Genomic DNA, 26838 nt, shown 5'->3' on the forward strand with positions numbered 1-26838 from the left:
ACATATATACTATATATTATATTATTATTATATTTGACATATTGGTATGAACCCGAGGCTGGCCGCTCTTACTTTATGGTTGAACGGGATTAGAGAATAAAACCTGACCGCACGTCTCTCCTCGTCATTTAATAACGTATAAAAAGTGGAATTCCCTTTATTTTGTATGCCACAAACTCGAAACGTATGACCCACATTTCCGGATTATGGGAAACGACCGCTTCATCTTATCCCATAATATAATTTTTCGTATATATATATTGTGACCTGTTGTCTAAAAGTTTTATAATAATATATATTATTATTGTCACAGTGTCGAGGGGGGGGGGGTGGAGGTAGGCTGTTAAAACGGTACTTCAATGAAACGGCAAATAATTTTAACTATAGGTGCGACGAAATTTTGGACTCGCTGGCAATCGGAGAGCGAACGTCGAGCTGTGAACACGTCAATTTGTTTCGTGATGGCGACGGGGGTATTAATTCTTAAATCGTGTAAAGATGACTAAAAAACGTTACCCATTTACATGAGAAAGAAAACATGTCAATGAATATATTATTATTGGTACTAATAGAACAATAAACAGAACATTAAATGGACGCATGTTGGATTTATATGACAAATTATATTTCGTTTGGCACGCGTAAATTTCACAATCCGCGCATCGCCTAGCCACGATCTTTTTATACCATGCCTCAACTAAGGAATAGCCTTAAGATACGACATAAATAGTGCACATTAAACTTTTTCAGTCATACTTATTTGTTTTCATTGAAGTAAACATACAATTTGCAGATAGTTTTGGTTAGTTTTTAAAATTAAAATGAACCTGCCTAAACCAAACCAAAATAGTTTAGGTATGCTATGGGCGATCTGAAAAAATAGTGCACACTTTTTCATTCATTCCTTGTTTTCGTTGGATTAAAAATAGTTACATATTTATTACACATCAATTTATTGTTGCTTTATTTTTTTAATTTCATTAAGCCCTGCCTAACCAAAGTACCAATAATTAATAGATAAAAAATATTATCCTATCTATAAAATATTTAAAATGATGTATAATTTAGTTGCATAATTTTAGATCTTTTATATATAGATGAATATTTTTTGACTATTATTTATTATGGCTTGGATTAGGCAGGGCATAATTAAATTTTAAAAAATAACCAACACCATAAATAATTGTAGTCGTATTCCAATGAAAAATAATACGTATGACTGACAAAGATTAGTGTATAATATTTATGGCGGATCTTAACAGCCTACCTTCACTCTTCGCCACTGCTCTATAGATACATTCAAAACACACTTGAGTGCGTGGCGACCATAGTCTTAGAAATCTCAGGCATAAACAACTTCTGATGCTTCATATCCAAACATGAGACCCCCGGATACGCCCAAAGTAAACCAAAACTTTTATGGTTTGGCTTAGGTAGGGTTTAATTGATTTTTAAAAACTAACTAATACCATCTGCAAATTGAAGTCTTAGTTCAATAAAAACAAATACGTATGCCTAACAAAGTTTAATGTTCACTTTTTATGGGTGATCTTAACAGCCTATTTCTACCTTTCGCTAATGCTACAAAAACTTTCTAATAAAAGTGCCCATGGGAGACAGGAGCACGGAGAATTCACAAAAATAAATGATTTTGATTAATTTACATATATGTAAAACAAAACTTAAGCAATACGAACATGCTAAACTATATTTTACACTGAAAAAAGCTAATAACAACTTACACGTTGTTATCGCGTATATAATAATATGAGGTCACCTATTATTTCTAAATAAGCGGGGAATGGTCAGTGTACAAAAATACAGAGTAGGTTTGAATAATATTTTTGTATTTTTTTTTTTTTATTGTTTTCCTTCATTTCGTTTGTGACATCTAGCGACTGCATTCTAGGTAAGACCTTGCCAATCTTAATTAACAAGACTTCTCCAATCCAATCCAAGAGACCAATCCGAACATGTAAGGTTCTACCTGATTCTGATGTCTTTGGCCTTCACAGATGGGTAGACCTTTGCTGTTTTAGCGGAATTCGAGCCTCCAATATAATGCTCCGACTTCCTGTTGCTCGAGGTATTATTCATAAGTGGGAGACAAAATTGTCACTCAGTCAGTTGCGAATAGGTATTTGCCTCTCAGAATGTATGTGTATTTTTTCCCCATCTGGAAAAACATTTTCTCGAAGCGACTGTTGACGAAAAGTTAGATTCCGAAAACTTATTGAATAATCTTTGGGATCCCTGGTCTCCAGAATGGATTGAGTATCTTTGTGATTTATATTTTATACTATATAGAGGACCTGGTATTTGTCTTGCTGGAATGGGTGTCGTTTTCACAACTTCTACTGCGGAATTAATTTTATGTACTCTACATATATAATTTTGAAAAACACTTTCTGAGAGAATATATTATAACTAATAGAAAAAATCTTTTTTGAAAAAAAGTAAGCCAACCCGACGGGTAATCGAACCCCGTATCTTCCAGGTTTATGCCCTATCCGTTGCATTACCACTATGCTACGAAATGACATACTTATTGCGACAAACTTTAACTATTGGTCAATTTTAATACCTACTCATCAGTCCTCTTCCAAATCAAGCTACTTATATTATAAATTGTGTACTCTAGTTGAATTATACTAGATAGTGATGATTAGGCCAATCTTTGCTTTACAGGAGTCATTCTTTGGACCATGACACTTATATATGTCAACGTGCATATTATATATTAAGGTAATTCATTAAAATAATGAGGAACATTTTCTTTTAATAATGCAAAATATTTATTGAAAGGTTTTAGAAGATATTTTGGCCATTTGGATGACTTCATTGAATTTGTTATTAATTTATTGTTAGAATAAAAGTTTTACATACCTACGCAAGATATTTTTCTTGGCAATGATAAAAAATTATAACAGAATGTGGTACCAACTTTATAGAGGGACATTGGCCAATAATTTTCTTTTATTTTCCATGAGGCACGTTCCTACTTTGTAAGCAACTAGCCAATTTATACACCCGGCTTTGGGCGAGATCGCTTCATTGATCGTTATACATTTATCTTAGTTAACAAAAGAATAATATTTACATTCTTCAATATTAAAATATCTGTATCTAGGCACACGCCATGATAAAATGAAAATAATTCTGACAGCCTAGCCAAACAAAAGAAATTAAAATCGAATCTAAAATATTCAAACTTCATCTGTCATGAAAATTCAAAATAGGAATGGGCAGAGAATGTAATTTGAATAGTTTTATTTTATTTTATGGTAGTTGGGGGTAAGTAAAAAAAAAAATCAAACATTTTTTTAAATTATATATAATATTATAATATAGAGATAAATAATGTTTCAAATAATTGAGAAGGTTTGCATATGTTGTTGCTCATTATGGCCATATTATCATTTATAAAAAAATTACTTGTATGAATATATTGCAGTTTTCACTGATGTTTGGTTATGCGTCAATGACATTGAGCTACTTCACGAGCTGCTTGTTGGCGAATTTACAATCTCGCCCTCGCAATCTCAAGTCGCCCAGTGTCATCATCGAACAAGCTAACAAACATATTGTAAACAATCCACCGAGAAAAATTGAAAGCCGGTCAACTTTACACGCTACACGCCGGCGTGTGGGCCTACTGCGTCTATGCAGTAGAGCGTAGTAGCAACCTCCCGGTAAAAAACGAACTACGTTCTGTCAAAATAGTTGCTAGCTTGTTGGCTTCTCAGTGAATGGAAAGTTTTGTGTGTCATCATCACAATCGCTGTAGCTGAATTGCCCGCTTTTAATTTTGCCAACAAACAGCTCGTAAAGTAGCTCAATGTAATTGACGCATTATGTAGAGTTGGATATTAAGCTTTTTAGATTTTAATTGAAAACCTTTATTTCAACACTAGAATAATAAAGTTACTTTGTTAATGTAGCTAGGTACTTATTTAATATGATTTTAACGCCAAGTTGTCGAATGAGACCTGTTACTTTGACGGTTTGCCATTAAACCATACATAATTTTACATATTTTATAGACAAAAGAATATTTTTTATCGATTATGGTTTGGAGAAGGCAGGGCTCAATACATTAAAAAAACTAACTAATAATATCTGTAATATGTATACAACGAAAACAAATAAGTATAACTGAAAAAGTGTGCACTATTGTTGTCGGATCGCCCATAGCATAGTTAAATTGTTATGGTTTGGTTAGGCTGGGCTTAATTTAATTTAAAAAACTACCCAGCACCATCAGCAAATTGTATTCCTAGTGCAATGAAAACAAATAAGTATGACTGATTTAATACTGATTGATTTTAGGTGAAAATGAATATTTAATAGTAATATGATAATCTCATGTTTAGTAACCTATAACACTGAATCTGGTTAAATAATATATTTCCTTTATATAATATATTTTTTTCTCTTACCCCGTTAACATTTATGAATACGCATGGAATATACTTAGGAAAATTCATTATAAAAATAAGATTAATAGCTTTATATATTTGTTTTGACGTATCTGTCTGTCTGTAACGCACGTTAGCTTTATGTAAAAAACTCATTTCGGGAGTTACTTATTTTTTACAACTTTTTTATTAGGTCGTATTCTTGTTTGTCCGGTGGTTATTTATCCAGAACAAATCGTGCAATCAATTTTTAACTAACTTCCCGACTAGCTAGACATTTGAAACTTTTAGAATATATCAGAACACGATGCTAATGCATTTTTAAATAATTTTAGCCATCTTTAAGTAGAATTGAATTCATTTTCAGTTAATTCTGTTTCGTATGAAAGATTATTTCGACACCATTATTGGTTGCTAGTCTGGGGCCCTAGCAACGAAATTATTAATATATACGTGCGTTACTATGGAAATCGATATGACATTTCAGTATTATTTCTATCAAGTATACTTTTTTGATCGTTTAAGCTAGTCAAGTCAAGTTTATATGATTCAACAGAAAATTTGAAAACATTGTATATATAAAATTATTTTTATCTTTATATCTTTATCTAACTTATTTTATTCGTTGAGTGACATATTATTATATAATAAATATTTTATATTTCTGTTGTTTAAATGGGTTGATATTGATATTTATTAAAAATATTAGATAATAAATTGGCAATTAATTCATTCTATCGAAGTCTGAGCGTGATAATTCAATGCTGAAATCGATATCTTCATCTAAAGCTAGTGGATTAGAAGCCAGCCACTTGGTTTAAATAGATATCATTAATTATTATTGCAAAAAGAGTATTCACGGCCGTTAATAGCAATTAAATCGAACGTCTCTTTATCCTATAGCGAATAAATTTACGTCCGAAACACCATCAATCTTGACACAAGAAGATCCACAAGGCCCGTGGAAAGGTTGATAGAATCGACCTTAGTTTGCCTGTGTTTCCATTATAGCGTTTCGGAAATATTCACCAGTAACAAATTCGCAACATCAATTATCAAATGTCATAGAAATCCACAAAACAGCGTAGGTACTGTCTATCTATGTCTCGGTGCTTAACCACTCGAAGTAATATCAAAGTTTCCTTAACAACGAAATGAAAATTCCCCGAAACGGGGGCCCGGTAAATGGAAATGGCGCTCAGCCATAGGGTGTTGCATGAATGACTATTGGTTTTATAATAAAAGTTAATCCATTCTCCACAAGGGTTAGTAGAAAAAAGTAAACTATCATACGCGAAGCATATGGCCCTCTACGCAGTGGAGGTTTTATTAACCAACTTGTTGAATTTGTTTCAATAGAAATGGTGACAATTTCCACACTTTAGTCTATTGAATAGTTAATTTTCTACTATACAACTACACAATTTTCTACACAGCAATGAAACAATGACAGATGATATTTAAAATAAATTAGTAGTATTGGGCTATCTTGCAATATTGAAAGAATATATTATGCGCCACCACGTAGGTACTTCAAAATATAAGCACAATGTTATTTATTATATATATAATATTTATTATATATATAATAGTTATTATATTTATAAATTTAAAAAGTAGAAAACTATTTTGAGTCTTCATCAAAACATATTATAATATGTCTCTACAGAATTCAGATTATAAAACCAGACGTTTTTTTACAATTAAATAGATATAGTTCATTATCCAAAACCATTGAATTTTTTCACTGGGTCAATTTCACACTGAAAAAATAACTTATAGGTATGTTTTTATTCATAAACTAACTTGTCTAAAAAATCTAATTTGGATGCAATAAGGTGTACAGCTGTATTATTTATAGGTCACATTTTTAAAACATTGTAATATGGTATAAATAAGTATTACTAAGATAGTGAAAATAAAAAATTAATCAACAGTAAAAAATACGGGAAAGAAGAATATTTCACAATATTATATCAGCTGGTGCCTTGTTTCATCAGTATATAATTCACAAATGCGTAAGTAAAATGAAGCTTCAATAATAGAATATAAACTGAAAATAGCACAATTTTTTTATAAATAATTAGTGTATTCTGAGCTTTGCGCATAAAAATGGAATAATTTTATAAAAGAATAAACTAATGTAGCTATGCTAAAGTAAAGTTATTATATTGAAGTTTGCTAAAAACCTTAAATTAAAATGATAATCCGCATAGCAAAAAAAATGAGAATATAATAATCACCCGACAAATTTAATTGTACCTGCTCAAGTAATTTTCCGAAAAGTAAGTAGATAGACCGATAGTTAGGTAGACCGTTGGTTTGCAAAAATAGTTTAATTATACGAAAATCCATAGGTACTAAAATCATTTTACATACAGTGGCAGCATATATACGTCAAAAGTCATACGCAGTTGTATAGATATTATTTGCTATACTGTCTGTTTTACTGCTAGCAAACTACTAATACAACATAAGTGAGAATCATTGTTGCTATGTTACCATTGTAAATTATTGATTTCATTACAAAGTGATAACGTAATATGCCTGCAGGACACACTTGAATATAATCAGCTATAGAGATCTGCTATAACTGACAATGTGTTTGAAACAAAAAGAGATGTATTAACAATGATTGATTGTGGCAAATTAAACATAATGCATATTTTACTCGTTTTGGTTTCTCTTGCTGCTGTTAAAATATAGCACTTATTGCAACAATTACTACCAAATTATTGTAATTGTTACAATAAGTGCTAATTCTTTGATACAAACCTACCTTAAGTTTGATAATATTTATCACTTTTAGCGGTCTATAAGTATAGAATAGACCCACAGAAAGGGAACGGGTGGAATTAACGCTTCTGAATAAATAATTAATTTCACACAAAATCATAAAAGCTTCCATACGATGCTCTTGAAAACTTAATCGTCTTTTGTCTCATATGATAACTTGTGATTATAAACTTTTGTCCATTTTTCTTTGGCACACATAATTAGTATCTAATAACAATTCTTAGTATGTTGTTTATTCTGATATTTGATTGTGTCTCTCAAACTTTGTATTATCATAAAAATAAACTCTCACTTTAAAAAAGCCATGCATGAAAAAGAAATGTCTGATCACACTGTACATTATTTTCATCTGCGTTAGAATCATCCGACATCGTTTTATTATTGACTATACGAAGAGCAATTTTGATTCGCACTGTACGGGCAGTTGGATGGATGGAAATTTATTTTGTTTTTGGGCAAAATAATTAAACCCTTAATGAAAGCCCGTCAAATTGTTTTGACACAACAAATTAAAACCGCTACAAATCCATTTATTAATGTTACGTCTGAGTCTGTTTTATAAACAATTCCAGATTTAATTGAAAATTTGGATTGTGATCCGCCGAAAAGCGTGGTTGAAATATTCTAATTACCTACCCATACATTATTATGTTATCTTTACTGTAAACACTGCTGAAATATGTATGTAGGTTTTTGAAATATTTTAACTTTATCTCGAATTAATATATACAAATTAGGCTTAATAGATTAATCAATCACATGTGGTAATTTTGTCTGTGTATTTAATTTAATAATTGAGAGGTGTATTTTCAAAGTGAACTTATTCCACTACCTGAAAAATGAGTTATAAAAATATATTATTAAAATGAACCATAAGTGCGAGTGAGAAAACATTAGGAACGCTTATATTATTTGTTATATATTAGTAAGATAGAATTTTTACGGCTGAATTAAATATTTTTGTCGCGTCGCCTGTAAATATTGCTTTGCATGAATACATTTATTTAAAAACTGCGAGCAAGTATACAATTTATTGTTTTTGTGTTAACTAAAGTAAGTGGTTATTATTTTGTTAATTTAGTAGAAAAATTATGGTTAACTATGTTGTGTTTAAATTTGGTAGCCGTACTACGAAGCAACATGGTGGTATAATGTTACATAGATAAGTTAATAATAACATATTGAAGTACAATGAAATACCATGTTCAATCCTAAGAAGATCATAATATAGACCTCTACAGAGTGGATGTTATACTAACAGATTTTATTTTTTCAAGAAAATATTTACGTTAGCTACTTATTCTACCTATTAACTCCATATTATTCAAGGGCCAATCTCACAGTGAAAAACAAAACGTGAATTATTGCCAGTCCAAGGATTTTAACCTGGGACCTACGACATTATAGGCCTACACGTTACCATTCCTAGTCTTAAGATTAGGTCGTAACTACATAGTATTTCCCTCAGACGTATATAACCTTCTTAGCTTTTCAGTTCAAGGTTCTGGTCCCAAACTCAGAGCGCAATGTAGTACTTTCTGGATTATTAACTAGCTTGCACTTGGTAATAAACACCATTCATAGTGTTGTGTAATTTAATAAAACGCAATCTTTTTGTTTTTCATTTTTTTGCTATGGATTTTAATTTTTGGAAAATAAATGCATTCAGTTGAAAATTTCCCTCTGAGGCGGACGAACTGGTCCTTATTTATAATTAACTATTTCTTTTATTCAACGAATAATTCACAAGATTTAAGAATATATCATTCTGATTATTGAACATATATAATTTTGAAAAACACTTTCTGAGAGAGAATCGGGAAATCGAACCCCGTGAGAAAGTGTTTTTCAAAATTATATATGTTCAATAATCAGAATGATATATTCTTAAATCTTGTGAATTATTCGTTGAATAAAAGAAATAGTTAATTATAAATTATTAGCAAGTGCAAGTAGTTACATCTAAAAATATTGGAGAAATTCCACGACGTCGGTTAGTAATCGAAGTAATAGTAATAGTTACCTACTTTGATTTAAGAAACAAAAATCGATTGCCAAAGTAGCTTGATTTGGAAGAACGCTGATGAGTAGGTATTAAAATTGACCAATAGTTAAAATTTGTCGCAATTAGTATGTCACGCCGTAGCATATTGGTTAAATGCGACGGATGGGGCGTTAACCCGGGAAATACGGGGTTCGATTCCCCATTGGGGTGACTTACTTTTTTCAAAAAAAAAGATTTTTTTTTCTATTGGTTATAATATACTCTCTCAGAAAGTGCTTTTCAAAATTATATAATTATGATCCTAATTTATTGATTAAAAGTGGAATACTACAAAACTAGAAGTACTACAAAAAAATTGCGTTTTATTAAATTAAACAACAATACAATGCAGTTCCACAATGAATTGACAGTAAAGTTAACAAAATAAAAGAAACCATTCATAGTTTTTAATTTAGTTCAACTTAGTTAGACGTGTCTTAAACGTATTTTAAATGGTCTCGTTCTAGGCCACCGCCATTTTTTTCATAGATTTACTACCTGACTATTTATTATGATGTATGGATACCAGTCGCGAGGGGTGGAGATAGGCTGTTAAGATTCGACACAAATAGCCCACATTTCAGTCATACGAGTACTTTAATGTTTTCATTGAACTATAAATACAATTTGCAGATATTCCTGGTCAGTTTTTAAAATTGAATTAAACCCTGCCGCAACCAAATCATAATAATTTAGATATGCTATAGGCGATCCAATAAAATAGTGCACACTTTCAGTCATACTTATTTGTTTTCGTTTAATTAAGAATAGGTATATTAATATATTGCTGATGGTGTTAGTTAGTTTTTTTTAATTAATTAAGCCGTGACTACACTAAATCATAATCAATAAAAATATTCTTCTAACTATACAATATTTAAAATGATGTATGATTTAATAGCATAATTTTAGATCTTTTATAAATAAATGAATATTTTTTGACTATTTTTTATTATGGCTTGGATAGGCAGGGCTTAATTGAACGTAATTATGCAGAATGTAGCCAGTCAACAATAATTTCGAGCTGAGATAATGGCACTTTAGTAACAACATGATTATTAAAAATGTATGTCAAATGTCAAATTGTAAATAGTATTTTATCTCAAGAATTTTTTTTTGCAGCTTGGCTATTTTCAGCAGAATGTAGAAAAAACCTTCTCGCATCTGATCTATATCATATCTCATTTATTTTTATTTTTTGTGGGCTGGCTACTTTCTGCATAACTATGACCAATTAGATTTTAAAAACTAACAAACACCCGCACATTAGCCATGGTTTATTGAAACAAAATACGTTTGTCTAAGAAAGATTAGTGTGCACTACTAATGTCGCTTCTTAACAGCCTACCACCACTGATCGATACTGTAGGCGACGCTAGATAAGTTTGCCAATATTGGCCTCCTTAAGATAGGTGCCTATCTTAGGGACTTACGCATCTAAGTATGGTTCTGCACGGCGTCCCTAAAGTGCAACTTAAGTAACATACCATAGAATTTTATGCTTTTTCCAATGGTATGTATTTATGTATAATATTTTTTCATCAAATGTTACATAATATTTCAAAGATAAAATTATTACAATACGTTTTTATAGAAAGTATGTAATATAAGTAGGCAGTATAAATACATGCCTACCTAAATGCAATATTTGATGGCGTAACTTCGGGTGGGAAAAATACCTACTCTGTAAACAACAGTTCTCAGAGAAGTTAGTTACAAAGAAAAGCTTTTAAAATGTTAAAAGTTTAACGCTTCGGTACTTAAATGTTCTGTTGAACTCGCGTTATAAAGAAATATATGCATATTTTGACTTTAAAGGAAAAAGCTAGTTTCATAAAATATATTATTTACCTCATGTTATTTCATATTGCGTGGAAAAGTCAATACTTAACAAAATTAATCTAGACATATAACTCATATAACTGATATAACATAATATAATTCTTCTAATGCATGATGTTTAATTAAGAATATAATACTTAATATAGTCATACCATTCTTGGTACCTAGTATTGACCTGTGTGCTTCTGATAATCTATCTCAGACATCAGTTGTTTGTTCTCCCAAGGATTTAAACCAATCTTACAGTATCAGTAATGCCAATTGGGAGATCAATAAGTATGTTTAATCAAATCGCTTTGAATAATGCCACATTTAAGGTTTGTAATACCGGTATTTCAAAACCGGTATCCCAGTAATTTTCGATTTTTTTTAATTTTTTTTTTCGATATTACCGGTTTTAAAAATCCGACAACACCGACTATACTTGACATGACAAACCACAACAATATGGCCGCCATTAGAAATTTTTGGGAGCTTTACAAGAATTCAAACATCAATATTGAAGAAATCCATGTGATTTTTGTGGAGTAAATAGTGACAATCCAATTTGGTGAACCTCAGGCTTATATTGAAACTATTCATCAAGATGAAAATAATGTCCTTTTTGAAAATAATCACTAGAGAAGCAAGTAGTCCATTCAACTTATATTTTATGTTGATTTCCAGTTTTTCACTATTATGTGTTTAATTTTTGATGAAGCTTTTAAAAACCAAAAAACTTTGAAAAATAATATCATTTAAGGAATATTAGATCAAACTATTGATCACTTAGCATAAAAAAATTAAGCAAAACTATGTACCATATGAAATAATAATACTATCTAAATCCATACATTTTTATATACATATTGAAAAACTGGATAAACCACATTAAAAACTGTGTTTTATTTTATTTTTTAAGTTTTGCAAAATTTCACTCAAAGACATTTTTTTTAAATTTTTTGACCACACACCTCATAACATAATACGAGTTGTATTGTATTTTAATAGAGACTGTTAAACCATATTTTTCTTTACTTTTTAGGTCATGCTGTGAACGCATAAAATTATTTATAATTTGTCATGTTCATTCGGAAAGACATTGTTGAAGATTTCGGTCCAACAGCATTACTTATTGAATTGGCATAATTATGTTAGTATTTATACTATTGAATCTTAAGTCTAAGTAGACGAGAGCAGGCAAGTAGTCAGTTAACGGATTTTGGTTAAGATAGAAGTAATGGAATACAAAGTATAATTTAAATCGTGTAATTTATTTGACCCATATTTCGCATTTTTTCACATCATTTCGAATGTGAAATGCGCATGCTCAGTACAAGAAGATATTCCAAAACTAACATCGAGGGATGTGTTTATCGTCATTAATGAATAATGGGTAAAGGCGAGTTAATCCGCGATAAATATTCCGCACTATCAGCGGTCTTTTAAGCGAAAAACTTCTAGACTAGTAATTTCGCTCACATTTTTGGGGCCTCCCCTCCTGGGATCGACTTGTTGTCCGTTAGTGAGATAATTTATCTCATTGGCAGTAATCGCGGGCTAAAAGCGAACAGGGTGAAGATATATGGGCGGCCTTTTCACCAGGATGGAACTAGGCGGCCTTGCTTTAATTATTATTTTTAATGCAACATTCTTCGTTGGGTGAACATGATTTTTAAAGGTATGAGAAAATCCTATTTTTTTAACTTTATTAGACTCGACCAAAAGAGTTTCTGAACCTGGCGAATCAATTGATTATCCAACTTAGTAGTATCCTAAACCACATATTTTCCTTCCCTTAACAGAATCATTGTAATACCATCTGGCTATTTGCCATCTTGTCGATAGACGCCAAGAGACAAACTGCCTTGACGCAACTGCTGATGAAACAAAAGAGCGATAGATCACATCATTGATGGTAGAATGACGACTATATCTCGCGGCAGTCTTCTGGAAGCTCAATCCATGTCGATCTATATGATCAATTAATCATCTTTAATTATTGCATCGGTGTATATGACATAAACCAACTCGGAGAGCAATTAATAATTATTAATGACATTAGTTAGATTTTTAGACCTATAGCAAAAATTAGTACATTTTTATCAAAAGCTACTTAACTACATGTACCAGTGTATTGACAAATATAAAAAATGCTGGAAACAATGGAAAGAAAAAATGGAATAAGACGAAAAAAATAATTACATGATGAAAAACTAAACATTCTAGTCGGGTTTTTATAAAAAAGCAATATTTAAAAAGATATGTAGTATTCTAAAATGTACTTAGATAGGTTTTGAAAGCTAATATTTAGATTTGAGTAGGTTAGGGTATTTATGTGATAAAAAAATATTTATAAATGCTCCATACAATATAATCGCATTTCAGTATTCATGTTTTAATATATAATTGTTTAAAATATATATAACCTGAGTCCACGTCTGATATCGAAGCAGATAGGAGGTAAGTGGGCGAAGTAGTGGAACGGTGTTGAACTGAACTGATAAATTGATGATGCTGCGGTGAAAAAAAAAACAAAAAAAGTTTGAGATAGGTAATACAATGGTTAAGGAATATGCCAGGAATATTTCAAAGCAATAAATTCGATACAAAACGTATATGTGGGTACATATTATTATTATTTAGTACATGGGTTTAAAACTTATCGAAGATTTCTTGCTTTAAAATGAAATAAAATTAACGTGTTATGTGAAGGATTAATATACTCGTATTATGTATTATTTATTACTTGAAACAATATATTATACTATATGGCTGACAGAGCATTATAACAATATTATCGAATATACATAATTTTGAAAACACTTCTGAGAAAATATATTATAACCAATAGAAAAAAATCATATTTTGAAAAAAGTAAGACACCCAGTTGGAATTGAACCTGCATCTCTCGGGTTTCGCGCCTATCCACATAGACCACTATGCTATAGGCGCCATACTTAATTGCAACAAATTTTAGGTAATGGCTCCTAATACTCTCTGAAGCGCTTTCCAATTGAGTTACTATTGGTGATGACAATAATTACCCGACGAATAATTTACTACAATCAATAAGCGTTTTAATGATATAAATGTCAATAGTTTATCATACTATATCAGACCGCCACCCCATAGAGTGTGACGTCATACAAGGTTGACCTCTAATTTGGCATTGTCACCACCTGAAATAATAGCACTTCTAGAACACAATGCAGAAAGAACTGACCGAATGAATGTGTTGCCTTGACTGTTTCTTTAGTCCAATTAATTAAGTCCAAGAATTTGATTTATATTTTATTTAAAAATAACTCACTTTATCCAGTTGCGAAAATATTTTATCCTCATAAGCCTTCCATTCAAAACAAAATTTCTATTTATACATATTTCTGAAGAAGTATTTCTCAGAAAATAGGTCTAGTGGCGTTTGGTGAAAGTTTTTGAGTATACTTTCTATTATTATTTCGGCTTCGAACCCACAAAAGATACATAAGTACCCACACACAATGAGAATATATTATAATGTCTTTGTGAGTTGAGAATTTATCGCGTAAAATATTTTACTTCGTTTCTACTTCCTTACGGTAACCGTAAGATTTAAATGTACTCTGTTAATTTCGATTCTAGTAATGCCAACAGTTTTTGATCGAATAATATTTAGCCTGATGACTCATTTTTTAATCCTATCGGCTGTGTCTAATATAAATTATATATCAATATTAAATCGTATGCTTAAATCTAAGCGATGAATTCAACATTTCCATCCTCCGTTTGAATTAGTTTAATATGAAAAATTCTTATAGAATGGTTTAACCAGGCTACTATAATTATCTAAAATTAGTATTTAACGATTTTATATTATTAAAATACTTTATTGGATTCAATTAATTGACAATTGTTACATTATGTGGTATTTAATATAGCTTATCAGTATGGTGTCTGAAACAAGAGTCATCTTTACATTTACTAGATGCTTGATGATCAATCAAGGGGAGAATATTTAGAGATACAATAATCTGTATAGTATAGAGGATATAGCAGATGTTCCATAAAAATATCATAAACTATCGATTTTATGATGTGAACAATACACCCTCAAAAATATTGTGGGAATATAGCTAGTTCTTAAAATCACATAATAAATCTAGTCTTATCAGTACTTAATAGAAATGGTATTCCTTATTTATTTATATCAAAACATCCCTTGCTATAATATTTAATAGCAAAATCCTCATATCATTTATTTCGCAACGTCAGATGTACATAATAATATAATATTCTAAATTCAGTGAAAATAGTGAATGATTTAAAAATATATATTGCGATAATATAATCTACTATTAACTACCGTTTCATTGACGAAAAGCTTTTTGGTGTACTACCTGTAATGTTATGATAAAACATGCAATTAACCAGGTGTGTCTAACCGTAATCGCCCACTGATGCTTACTACAATCAGTTTTATTTAACTTTTAGAAAAAAATAAGTACATTAAAATAACAATCTTTATATTGTTTAGGTACTAACCATCACAGACAAATTTATCCGCGTTAAATACGGAAATAAAAACTGGACACATAAACAAATAAAATACAGTCTGATACGATTAAAAAAATCAATTAGATAGACAACCGTTGGATATAGAGACATGCAGAATTTTATTCAGATGTCACCTCACCACTCTACCGCTGCTATTTGATAACCTACCTTACTTACTATGAATTTTTGAAAGTACGTTATTTTTGACAAGTTTTATTTTGAATTTTCGATCCGTTATAAAATTTGAATTTAATAGCCAATATTATTAGTTAAGTAGTTTTTTTAATTGTATTGAAAGAAATTGGCTAACAAGGTACTTAGGTAGATACTTTGTTATGTGCCTAAGTTTCATAGAGATGGCCGACATACTGTTCAAAAAGGCAAACATTTAACAATCACAGATTATTAGTATAAATAAAATTAGATACACGTGAAAAATAGAGGAACAATTGAGATACGGGACTAAAACGCATGGCATCAATGTGTTTTTAACGTAAGTCCGTAAAAAAAAACGAATGAAGATCTATTGAAATTACGAAAAGAAAAACTGTTTAAACAAAAATACTGCAATAAAGTTAACTCCCATGTCTGCCGTATCAAGTGTCCGATAGTTTCGAAAGAAATGTTTTATTTCCATACTTATTATAATAAAATTCTGTAACACTACATATAAATTGCAATAGTATCTAATTAAACTGTATACAATAATTTCTTTATCTTATCCGTATTAAGTATAATAGATAAGTAGATAAACATTTATTATAATAATGACCATAATAAATAGTATCCATATCTTTAGTTTAAAGCAGGTTAAGTGTTTTGGCCCCACATTAGTTAAGGCTATACTTCAGCTGAGGCATGGTCTAAAAAGATCGTGACTAGGCGATGCGCGGATTGTGCAAATGACGCAAGCCGAACGAAATATAATTTGCGATAAAAATTCAATTTGCGTTTTTTTAATGTTATGTTTATTATTATATTCGTAATAATAATAGTATGTTCATTAACATGTTTTCTTTTTCAAGTACATGCGGAACGTTTTTTAGTAATCTTTACACGATTTAAGAATATATTCCTCTGACGCCATCACAAAACAAATTGACGTGTTCACACATCGACTATCAGTCTCCGATTGGCGACGACTGCGAAATTTCGTTCCACTTACTGTTGAAAATTATTTGCCGTTTCACTTATGTATGCTCTTAAAAGTACGGTCTTATAGTGAAAAGGATTGAGAAGACTTTTTTATAGTTCTAGAAAACTATAATTGTATGGGTACTAATCGTACCTCTAATCCATGATAACTAAGATTGGAATAGTTTTTTTATACTCAAAATAAACTGAACGTAGTTATGCAGAATGTAGTCAGTACACAATAATGTAGAGCTGAGATAGTGACACTTTAGCAACAATATGATTATTAAAAATGTATGTAAAATGCAAAATGTAAAATTATAAATAGTATTTTATTTCAAGAATATTTTTTTTTGCAGCTTGGCTATTTTCAGCAGAACGTAGAGAAAACCTTCTCGCATCTGATCTATATCATATCTCATTTTTTTATTTTTTGTGGACTGGCTACTTTCTGCATAACTATGTCCAACTAGTCTTCAGATACCTCGACACAAGAAAATTAAAAAAAAAATCGTAGAGCAACCTGATAATTAATTGGTCACACTTTTCAGTGGACTGTATATGTTTTGGATGCTGAGGGGTTATAATCAAGGATCTTTAATGATGATGAGGTTGGCTGCGTGGTCTCGCACTACCACTTTCACGCGTTACTGTTTATTGAGTTACACTCAATGCGTGTCAATTGGCGTTTAAAACCAGTGCACGTAAATGACGTCTTAATGTTTTACAGATTATAGTAGTTAACACGCACACAGTTACAGAATGACTGCTTGTTAATAGTAAGCCTGGCAAGGATAATTATGTCAGGTAGGTATGATATTTTATTTTGTATTAAAGACGCCATAATTAGCCCAAACATATAGAATAATGCATTTTTTGACATAATGGAATGTCTAAAATAGTTAAAACAACGAAGAAACGTTTACAATCTCAAAATTGCTGCCAAGTGGCGTAAGTACGTGAAATTGCCTGAATACATTAGACTATTGGAGCATCGGAAGTGAATAATCACGGGGAAAACTCAGCCACCCAGTGACACACAAGAGGCAGAAAACGGATAAAAGACCACCCTAAACTACCCTGGATTAACGAATTGATTAATAAAGGTTGTAGCTAAATCGGTAATTAGAACCATATTTAGTCAAGCGTAAAAAAATACATATCTCTTCTAAGGGTTCTTCGTCATCATTCTAACTAAATGAAGAAATAATAAAAAAAAATCAATAATACTATAATCATAACGTCATTACGCTAATATATCGTTGAATCAGATATAAAACTCGGTAATTTTACATTGCACTTTTTTTTTTAGTTTTATTACATCTTCAAGGTTTATTTTATATATCATTATTAAGTCGACGAGTTTGTATATCTTGGAGATCTCGACCGTCAGTGGAAAGGGTGGATGCGAAACGGAAATAAAAAGACGCACACAGTTACAAAAAATGCGATGACCCGCCTTACCACTGAAATGGAAGGATCGGGGAATTTCGATTGCCACAAAAATGATGCTTGTGCAAACATTAGTGTTCTCGATATTTCTATACGGAGTCAAGTCGTGGACCCTGAAGGCAATAGAACGAAATGCAATTGATGCCTTTGAGATGTGGTATTGGCGCCAAATGCTTTGCATTTCTTGCACAGAGCACAGGACGAACCAGTCAATCATCCAGAGACTGAAGATAAAGGAACGGCTCTCGACTATATGTCTGAGTAGAATTCTGCAGTTTTTTGGACATATTGTCAGGCGCAAACCGGACAACCTGGAGAGACTGGTAGTTTTGGGTAGCCTCCAGGGAAGGCAAAGCAGAGAAAGAGCGTCTGCGCGATGGAGCGACCAAGTGAAAGAGCTGACTGGGGGCACCATCCATTCTGCCCTGAGAGAAGCGGAAGATCGATAAGGATGGAAAGTCTTGGTCGCTCAAAGGCTGGCGAAATTTAAATGTGGTCACGATCCTCAGCCATGAGTGCACGACCAAGAAGAAGAATTAAGTAGATATACAAAATATTGTATATTACTACTTGTTGAATAGTGGTGTGCAGTGAAGTTTACTTATAGAAAAATCCACATAATTGTTAAATAAATCTATTTTCATTTAGGAACGTAACACAATCAAAATTTACAATACCTATTTATATATAGATTGCTATTAGAAAAATATACTACAATATTGTACAGAACCTAGGTAAATGTACAATATAATATTATTGCAAACTATGATATCGAGTATTTTTATGGGCATGCTCTGCATCCATAGCGTTTATGGAGCGCACGTCACTGGTATATAATATTATAATCTATATGATAACTGCATTTAATTACAAAAGTAAAACTGTACACATTAATAATAATTGTCTTCGTTCCCCATTGTGTACAATAACCGACACACTTTTAATTGGTAACTGTCAAAAACTGTGAACATTGTTTTATAAATACTCTTAATCTTAAAATATGAGACTCTTGGAGGTTAGATGTGCGGAAAGTAGGTCTTTGGGTAAAACGGGCAGACTAACGCCCGTTTCAGACGGGACACCAGTTTCGCACTCGATATAATATAGGGGGCCATTGTATTCGAATAAAGGGGCTTTTGTATTATATTTATGGACACACTAGAGCTTATGAGTCTACGCATGTCCGGTACACTTTTCCGTCGGCCGCTACATTCTCAAGCCGCCGATACACTTGTTTTTATTACCGCAGCCAGTTTTATGTTCTAATTTATAAAGCAAAATCATGCGTTGACTCATTAGCTCTGGGTCATTCCATTCATAAACATAATACAATGGCCCCTTTATTCAAATACAAAGGCCTCCTATATTATATCGAGCGCGACACCGGTGTCCCGTCTGAAACGGGCCTAAGCCTTGAGTTGCTCATTTCATAATATAAACTCATATTTTCTCGCAAACTCTAGTGATAGGAAAATTATAGGGCTTAGGCATCTTGTCTAGTGCACGTTGTCTTTTAACATATTGCGTATTGATTCTAATCATAAAATGAACATTTTTTTGCTTGACAGGTTTTTCCCAAAAATAAATTCTCTTATTAAGTTAGAAGCACATTCGATTAGGAATATTTCAAACTAGGCTTTGCCTAGCACATTCGTAGTATGATGGTAATAGAAAAAATAATGTTTCGTAGCGTATTTTGAAAATGAATGACACAAATATGAGATATATACCCTTTTTTTGTTTTATGCTCCACGAGAAGTATTTCGGTCGTAAAAATGTTAAGTAACCAAGCAATATATATTCAAAATAAGAGTTCTTAAAAGATTTTATACGAGACGTGAGGGCTACTTTAGGATAAAAGGAGTTCATATTATATACCACAAAGTTCCAGGAATTTGAAAAAAAAGTTTCTCAAAGCCAACAGAAATCCGTATATTTCCATCGATTTGTTTGTTCATCCACAAAGCATGCCGGATTTATTAAAATTAATTTAGTGGAAAAACTGACAGCATTCACATTGTGTTTGTTTTCCTTTAATGCTCACAAAACAGGAATAGTGTGTTTTGGAACATTATATTAAAAATAGTCGCCATTTTTTGTGTAGCTTTCTTCTGTTTCGAAAATAAAAATAAAGACAGCCGCTTCACCTTGAAGTATGGTGGAGTTATGGTAATATATTAAAAGTTTCACTATTGCGTAATTTTATATTTGAAATTTTGATGAATAATTCATTTGGCGAAGCATCGCATGGTTGATTCTAATAATTGGAAAATGTAATCGTGATACCTAATGTTTTTCGATAATGACATTTATTATGGCATTGCATTAAAATAAATAACAGTTTGATTTATATAGTAGTATTAACATATAAGTAACATAGAATAATGGTTCATTGTCCATCGATTGACTATTTTTGAATGAAATACAATATATACATATAAGTGGCGAAGGCTCCATACTAGAAATAATTACAAGATAAAAAGAACTTTTGATAGGCGATAAACTGGACTATTTGTTAGGTTAACTTAACCAAACCTAACCTAACCTAACCTAACCCAACGAAACCTAACCTAAACTAACCCAAACTAACAAATAATCCAGTATATCGGGTATTTTCAAAATGTGTTTTCCGCTGTATTCCTGATAACCGAACAGTACCGAACTTTTTACATACAACGTTTTTAAATTTTCTGTTGAATCATATAAACTTGACTTGACTAGGTTAAACGATCAAAAAAAATTGTACTTGATAGAAATAATACTGAAATGGCATTTTGACATGTCATATTGATTTTCATAGTAACGCTCATATATATTAATAATTTAGTTGCTAGGACCCCATAGCAACCAAGAATGGTGTAGAAATAACTTTTCATACAAAACAGAATTAACTGAAAATGAATTCAATTCTACTTAAAGATGGCTAAAATATATTCTAAAAGTTTCAAATGTCTAGCTCGTCGGAAAGTTAGTTAAAAATCGATTACACAATTTGTACCGGACAAAAACCCACCGGAAAAATAAGAATACGTGCTAAGAACAACGTTGTAAAATAGACTAAAGACACCATAAATTAGTAAAAATAAACATACCCATCTGTAGTCATAATCATCAAGTATATAATTTAGAATTTGTATCAAAGGTAAAAAATATGTAACAACACCATCTGTCTTCAACTATTCTATTTATACGATTATTTTGTTAGTATGACCGCCAGGTCACGTGACCTCAGCCCTGTCTATTGGAATTTTTGCAATACAGTATGCTCGAAAGGCGAAGTCTAAAATCATTTTGCGTAATATTATGAATTGTATATGACTGCAGCTTTATCCAAAATAATTAAAAACAAGATAATTTGTAGATAAGATATAAATTGCGGGAAATAAAAACACAAAATAGGGTATTAAATATACTAAAATGAAACATTACAAGAAAGACTAAACAAAAATAGCAGGTAATCGGGAATTCCGGTACGGTTAATATTTAAATATAAATTATACGTGTATATATGTAAAACTCGATATAATATTTATATTAATATAATATAATATATTTACCTGTACAACGGTTTTCCCCCGCTTTCCCGGTACCATAGAACCATGTACACTCGGTCTTCTCGTATTTCCGGTTCTATGTTGCAGGGTAACGTGGCCGTACGTCCCAGCACAGCGTCTACCTCTATCCGGGAAACTGCAAAAAACAGAGAAAAAATGTCATAGTTAGCTCATTCATTATTAATTACGTGGTGGCGGTAAGGTACTGTGACTCCGGGTGAGCTTAATGATAGAGATCTAAAGTATACTGCTAAGCTTTGCTACCAGCTTTTTCGTGAAAGAAAGAACGTGTGTATTGCACCCAAGGCGGATAATATGGCTTTATAATATGAATATATATGAGTTACAAGAGATCTCTAATTAACTACGTATTTTATCCGAATTATCATTAGTTTATCTTGAAAACCTTATAAATTCAATTAATTTATTTTATATATCACAATAATTACATCTAATTATAATTGTAAATGGAATTTCTAAATTTAGTAATCTTCTTTCTTTCTTTTGACCATGTCTGATCCTAATAAGATAATATAATAATAATATGGGCCTCTAAAGATTTTGCTATGAATACATTTCACTTACATGAGAATAAATTTAGATCAACATTATTTTATAATGACTTTAAATATGATCTGCCTATCTGGGAATGGGACGACTGGCTTCCGGACAATTGGACGCCGCACTGTCGTAGACACGTGTAGACGAGGTATTTTAATCAGTTTCTATCTACTGCTTAGTAGTTTGAATTCATTTTACTCTTAACATAATGTATTCTTTATCGCGGATTGAAAATTACTATGCCTAAGGCTTTATATTAAATAAAAAACTCTTTTTTCGTTGGAACTTAAACATAATATGCACGATTAAATCATTGTTTACGTCTGCATATTTACATTCTTACCAACTATTAAATCATAATATAATCATTAAAGTATAAATAATAATATTGAATATATTTATAAAGTACCTATAAGTACCTAACGTATATTTATTTTAGAATTCCGTGGCGTCCAGTTGTCCGGTGCCAAATCGTCCTAGACCCGCCTATCTAACTCTAAAAAAGTCTCATTGTTTCTACTGTATCTTTACCTTTCTTACTGTTTTATTAACCTTATAACTTGTTTGTAATACACAGTGTCAGAAGTTTTGATCGCTTATGTGTTTTCGGGGGCTTCAAACATATCACCGATCAACTGTGTCATTAGCGTACATTTTTCAAGTGATTTTATAGAAACAAAATAAATAGTGCATAGTCGGTGGTGACATTTGTTCGACACAAGTTCTTTATTTTAAGACATATAACCATTTTTCTTTAGATAATTATTCGTCAAATGATTACTTTTCGATTGCCTTTCTAGAAGGCATGCTGACTTTTCACTCTCTTGAATTTCGTAGGTCACTTCTGTTATCACAAGGGATGGTTTCCTATACTGGTGTCCATGAATTTGAATTTACATGCACCTGTCAATTACGTACGTGGTCGCAGCCATGATTTCTTCTGGATCGGAACCGTTTCCTTGTGTTACGCCTATCAGACACCATTAGCGAGAGGTGCAAGACTATTCAATGCGATTCCCAAAGACGTAGACATTTTCAGTGATGTCCAATGTATTTTGTATTCGAATTTTTATTTTTCTGTATGTTTACAAAAATTTTATTTTTCTGTATAAAAATGGACCTATGTTTTTTTTGTTATTATTATATATATTCTCTTCTTCTCTCTTGTGGAGGTCATATTTGTTATAATGTAAACCTCATGTTGTGAATGTCTTGATGAACGATTTAGTTACTAATCAACTATTTCTTTTATTCAACGAATAATTCACAAGATTTAAAAAATGTACCATTCTAATTATTGAACATAAGTACATAACTTTGAAAACACTTAAGTGATTTCAAAATTATGTATGTTCAATAATTAGAATGGTACATTCTTAAAATCTTGTAAATTATTCGTTGAATAAAATAAATAGTTAATTAAAAATTATAAGCAAGTTCAAGCAAGGTACAATAGAAAATATTGAAGTGATCCGTGGCGTCGGTTAGTAATTAAAGTAATAAATACTTTAATTTAGAACACCAAAACTGATCACCTTCCGTAACTTAATTTGAACAGCGCTTGTGAGCATGTATTAAAAAGGCTAATAGTTAAAATTTGTCGCAATTAAGCATGGCAGTCGTAGCAGAGTGGTAATGCACAGGGCGCGAAACCCAAGAGACGCAGGTTCGATTCCTGCCGGGTGTCTTTCTTTTTTCAAAAAAAGATTTTTTCTATTGGTTATAATATATTTTCTCAGAAGTTCCACCGAATGTCCACAATGTTTTGTTTTTGTAAATAAATAGGTAATGTTAAATTCAATCACCAAAAATTTTATTCTAATTATGGAAAAGCTCCTGGTAAGCACCGGTTACTGTTTTATAGCCATTAAAGTTATAAAAAGATGACGAGGATTTGTAGAATTCTATTTGTATGGCACATTTTAAATTCAGATCGTTCTTTTAGTAACTAATTTTCGCTTCTAAAGAAACTTCTTCATTTTGTTAGAAATCCAAAATTCGGCTATTCCTACCTTTATTCAATGGCAATAATGAAATTAGCAGTAGGAGAACATAAATCCTGGCTCGATTGTAACGCTAAACGCCCATTAGGTACGAAAAATGACCGCCCGCTTCGATACAATAAATAAATTGTTTCTCAGCCGCGAGTCTTGCAGCATTTTTATCGGTCACTTCATTCCGGAGAAGCAGGGAAGTTCATTATTCTCAACACAATATAAATCAGGGCCGCGGCGAAATTCATTGCCCTGGCAAAAGATTAAGGCCCCTCGCCCGCCAGGGGTACTTTTACGAATGACTTGGGGGGCAACTCTCGGCGAAAAAATGTATACCCCATTATTAGGGTGGTTCAAGAAATATGGCGAATAAATCATGTATATAATGCATTGTTACAATATCACTATTTCAATAAATGATTTGATGATTCTAATTTTAAAAAAAATCATATTTGAACTTTTTTATTGGTTCGACCAAATGAAAGACTCTGAGGTCTCTCAATTCTTCGGCAAAAATAAGAATTACTGGAGAGATATAACTGGAATATTTAGAACAAGTCATGATCCCCAAGAGCAGGATAGATGTAACTGTTATAAAAAGTGAAAAACCTATTGTATCTATATACATGGCTGGTATGACAAATATTTTTTTAACTAGCTTTTTTTAATGTGTGTATGCTTATATATTTTTGTAGAGACAAGTTTATACTCACAAATATGTAATATTCATCAATATTTTTTTACAATTCGTTATTATGAATTGTATATTCACTCTCTTGTGAATTCAAGCCATCGTAAAGTGGGTGACCTTTCTATATACTTTCGCGATGTAAACAGTAAATCATAAAGTCTCTATGTTCATATAAAAACCCTAGTATGGTATTTTATTAATTATAAAATAAATAAAAATTTCTCTAAAATATCTGAATACATAAAATATATTTAATAAGTCTATTTCTACCTCTTAAATTCCCATGTAATTTAACTGAAATAGTATGAATTCAGCCAATTATTTCAAAATACTCATAGCTATACAAGATATTAATGCACTACATCGGTAACATAATGACTTTATATGCTATAGTTAATTATAAAATGATAATATATTTTTATTTATATCAATTTACTCTTTTTATTTACTACCTAATTATTAGAGTCTGTGTATGGTTTGCCATGTTCTCTCAAATATTTTTCTATGGTATGTAGGTATGAATGCCAAACCAGGAAATGTCATGGAGAATTGAAAGTTTTTAGACGTCACTGTGTGTACGGACTGGGTGACAAGTGTTAGTGTTGACATTCTCAATGGAATGGGAAACGACCGAGAAGTTCTGCTAAGTTGTCAAGCCATAATACTACAGTATCTCGGCGATATTTTGAAGACAAAAGTAGAGCATTCCATAACTTGTCATCCAAGGAAAGATCAATGGAAAACATAGCTTCAGACGACGCCGCATTTTGTGGTTTAATAACCTCCGTAATGGGTACTATTACATCTCTAATGAACAACGGTAGCAGATGTTTCAATGACAACAACGTTTTTTCGTCATGATTGTGGGCGATCACCCATTAGGGTAACATGATAATAAGAAGACTGTTTATTTAATATATAATTATAAAAATAAATTCAATTGAATAAAAAAATCGTTTATTCATGATATCAGGTTTGATCCTTAAAATTATTTTTTATCTTACACTAAATTTATTTATTGATATAACAAGACATATCGTCATTTTACTATTAAAACCTCGTAAGTCTGTTTGAGAACAATGTTGAGAGGAAGGAAAAAACGTATTAAAAACAATATTTTAAGCACCTCTCTAATCGATGACTCTGCTAACACTAGTTGTGAAATAAGAGGTTTTAATTCCATGTTTGAAACCGCGAGACCTACGAGTTATAAAAATTTGTCAATAGATGGAAAGCATACTGGTCTGAAGAACTGTGGTTTTGATTTAAAATGTTTTTAAGTTTAAAATTTTGTCAAACAAACCTAATTTTTTCATGATATCGGACTTACGAGGTCTTAAGGCTATACCTCAGTTGAGGCATGGTCTAAAAAGATCGTGGCTAGGTGATGCGTGGATTGCGGGTCGCGGGTGCAAATGACGCATGCTGAACGAAATATAATTTGTCATATAAATCCAACATGCGTCCATTTAAGATTCTGGTTATGAGCTGTTTGCCAGGGTCCGTCCTCACACGGGCCCAATTGGTCATGGAGATCTGATAGCAACCGAGGCCAACTTTGCAGTATTCGAGAAATTTGCAGAGTCGTATGGGGAGCGGGATAGACCCGACTCTTCTGTAGACTCATCCATTTCAATTCGTGACACTCAGTATGCGGGTACACAAAGTGCTTAACGTCAGCGGACAGCAGAGCCAGTCCAAAAAACAAAAATTTTCTTTCTTAACTTTCTTCTTTAAGCACTACGGTGCGTGGTTGCAGCATCAGTCCTATGCGGCTCCATCTCGGGACGGAATGAGCACTTAAAATCACTTCTTTCAGACACGTTTAAAGCGTCAT

The 26838-nt window shown here is 31.6% G+C and overlaps 1 protein-coding gene across 1 annotated transcript in view; it reads right to left on the minus strand.

The window, feature by feature from the left end:
• LOC147071446 (B-cell receptor CD22-like) overlaps positions 1-22144 on the minus strand; it is a 939709-nt gene extending 917565 nt beyond the window's left edge. Inside the window, exons 1-3 of the mRNA XM_085948586.1 lie at positions 22124-22144; positions 22004-22022; positions 21759-21891 (exon numbers count right to left, since the gene is read on the minus strand). Coding sequence (XP_085804712.1) covers positions 21759-21891; positions 22004-22022; positions 22124-22144 — 173 coding nt within the window. The remainder of the gene's footprint in view (positions 1-21758; positions 21892-22003; positions 22023-22123) is intronic.
• Positions 22145-26838: the final 4694 nt, after the last annotated feature.

The sequence above is a fragment of the Rhyacophila brunnea genome, unplaced genomic scaffold (assembly GCF_057557595.1).
Source record: "Rhyacophila brunnea isolate RB1 unplaced genomic scaffold, BYU_Rbru_1.0 scaffold_20, whole genome shotgun sequence".
Classification (NCBI taxonomy): domain Eukaryota; kingdom Metazoa; phylum Arthropoda; class Insecta; order Trichoptera; family Rhyacophilidae; genus Rhyacophila; species Rhyacophila brunnea.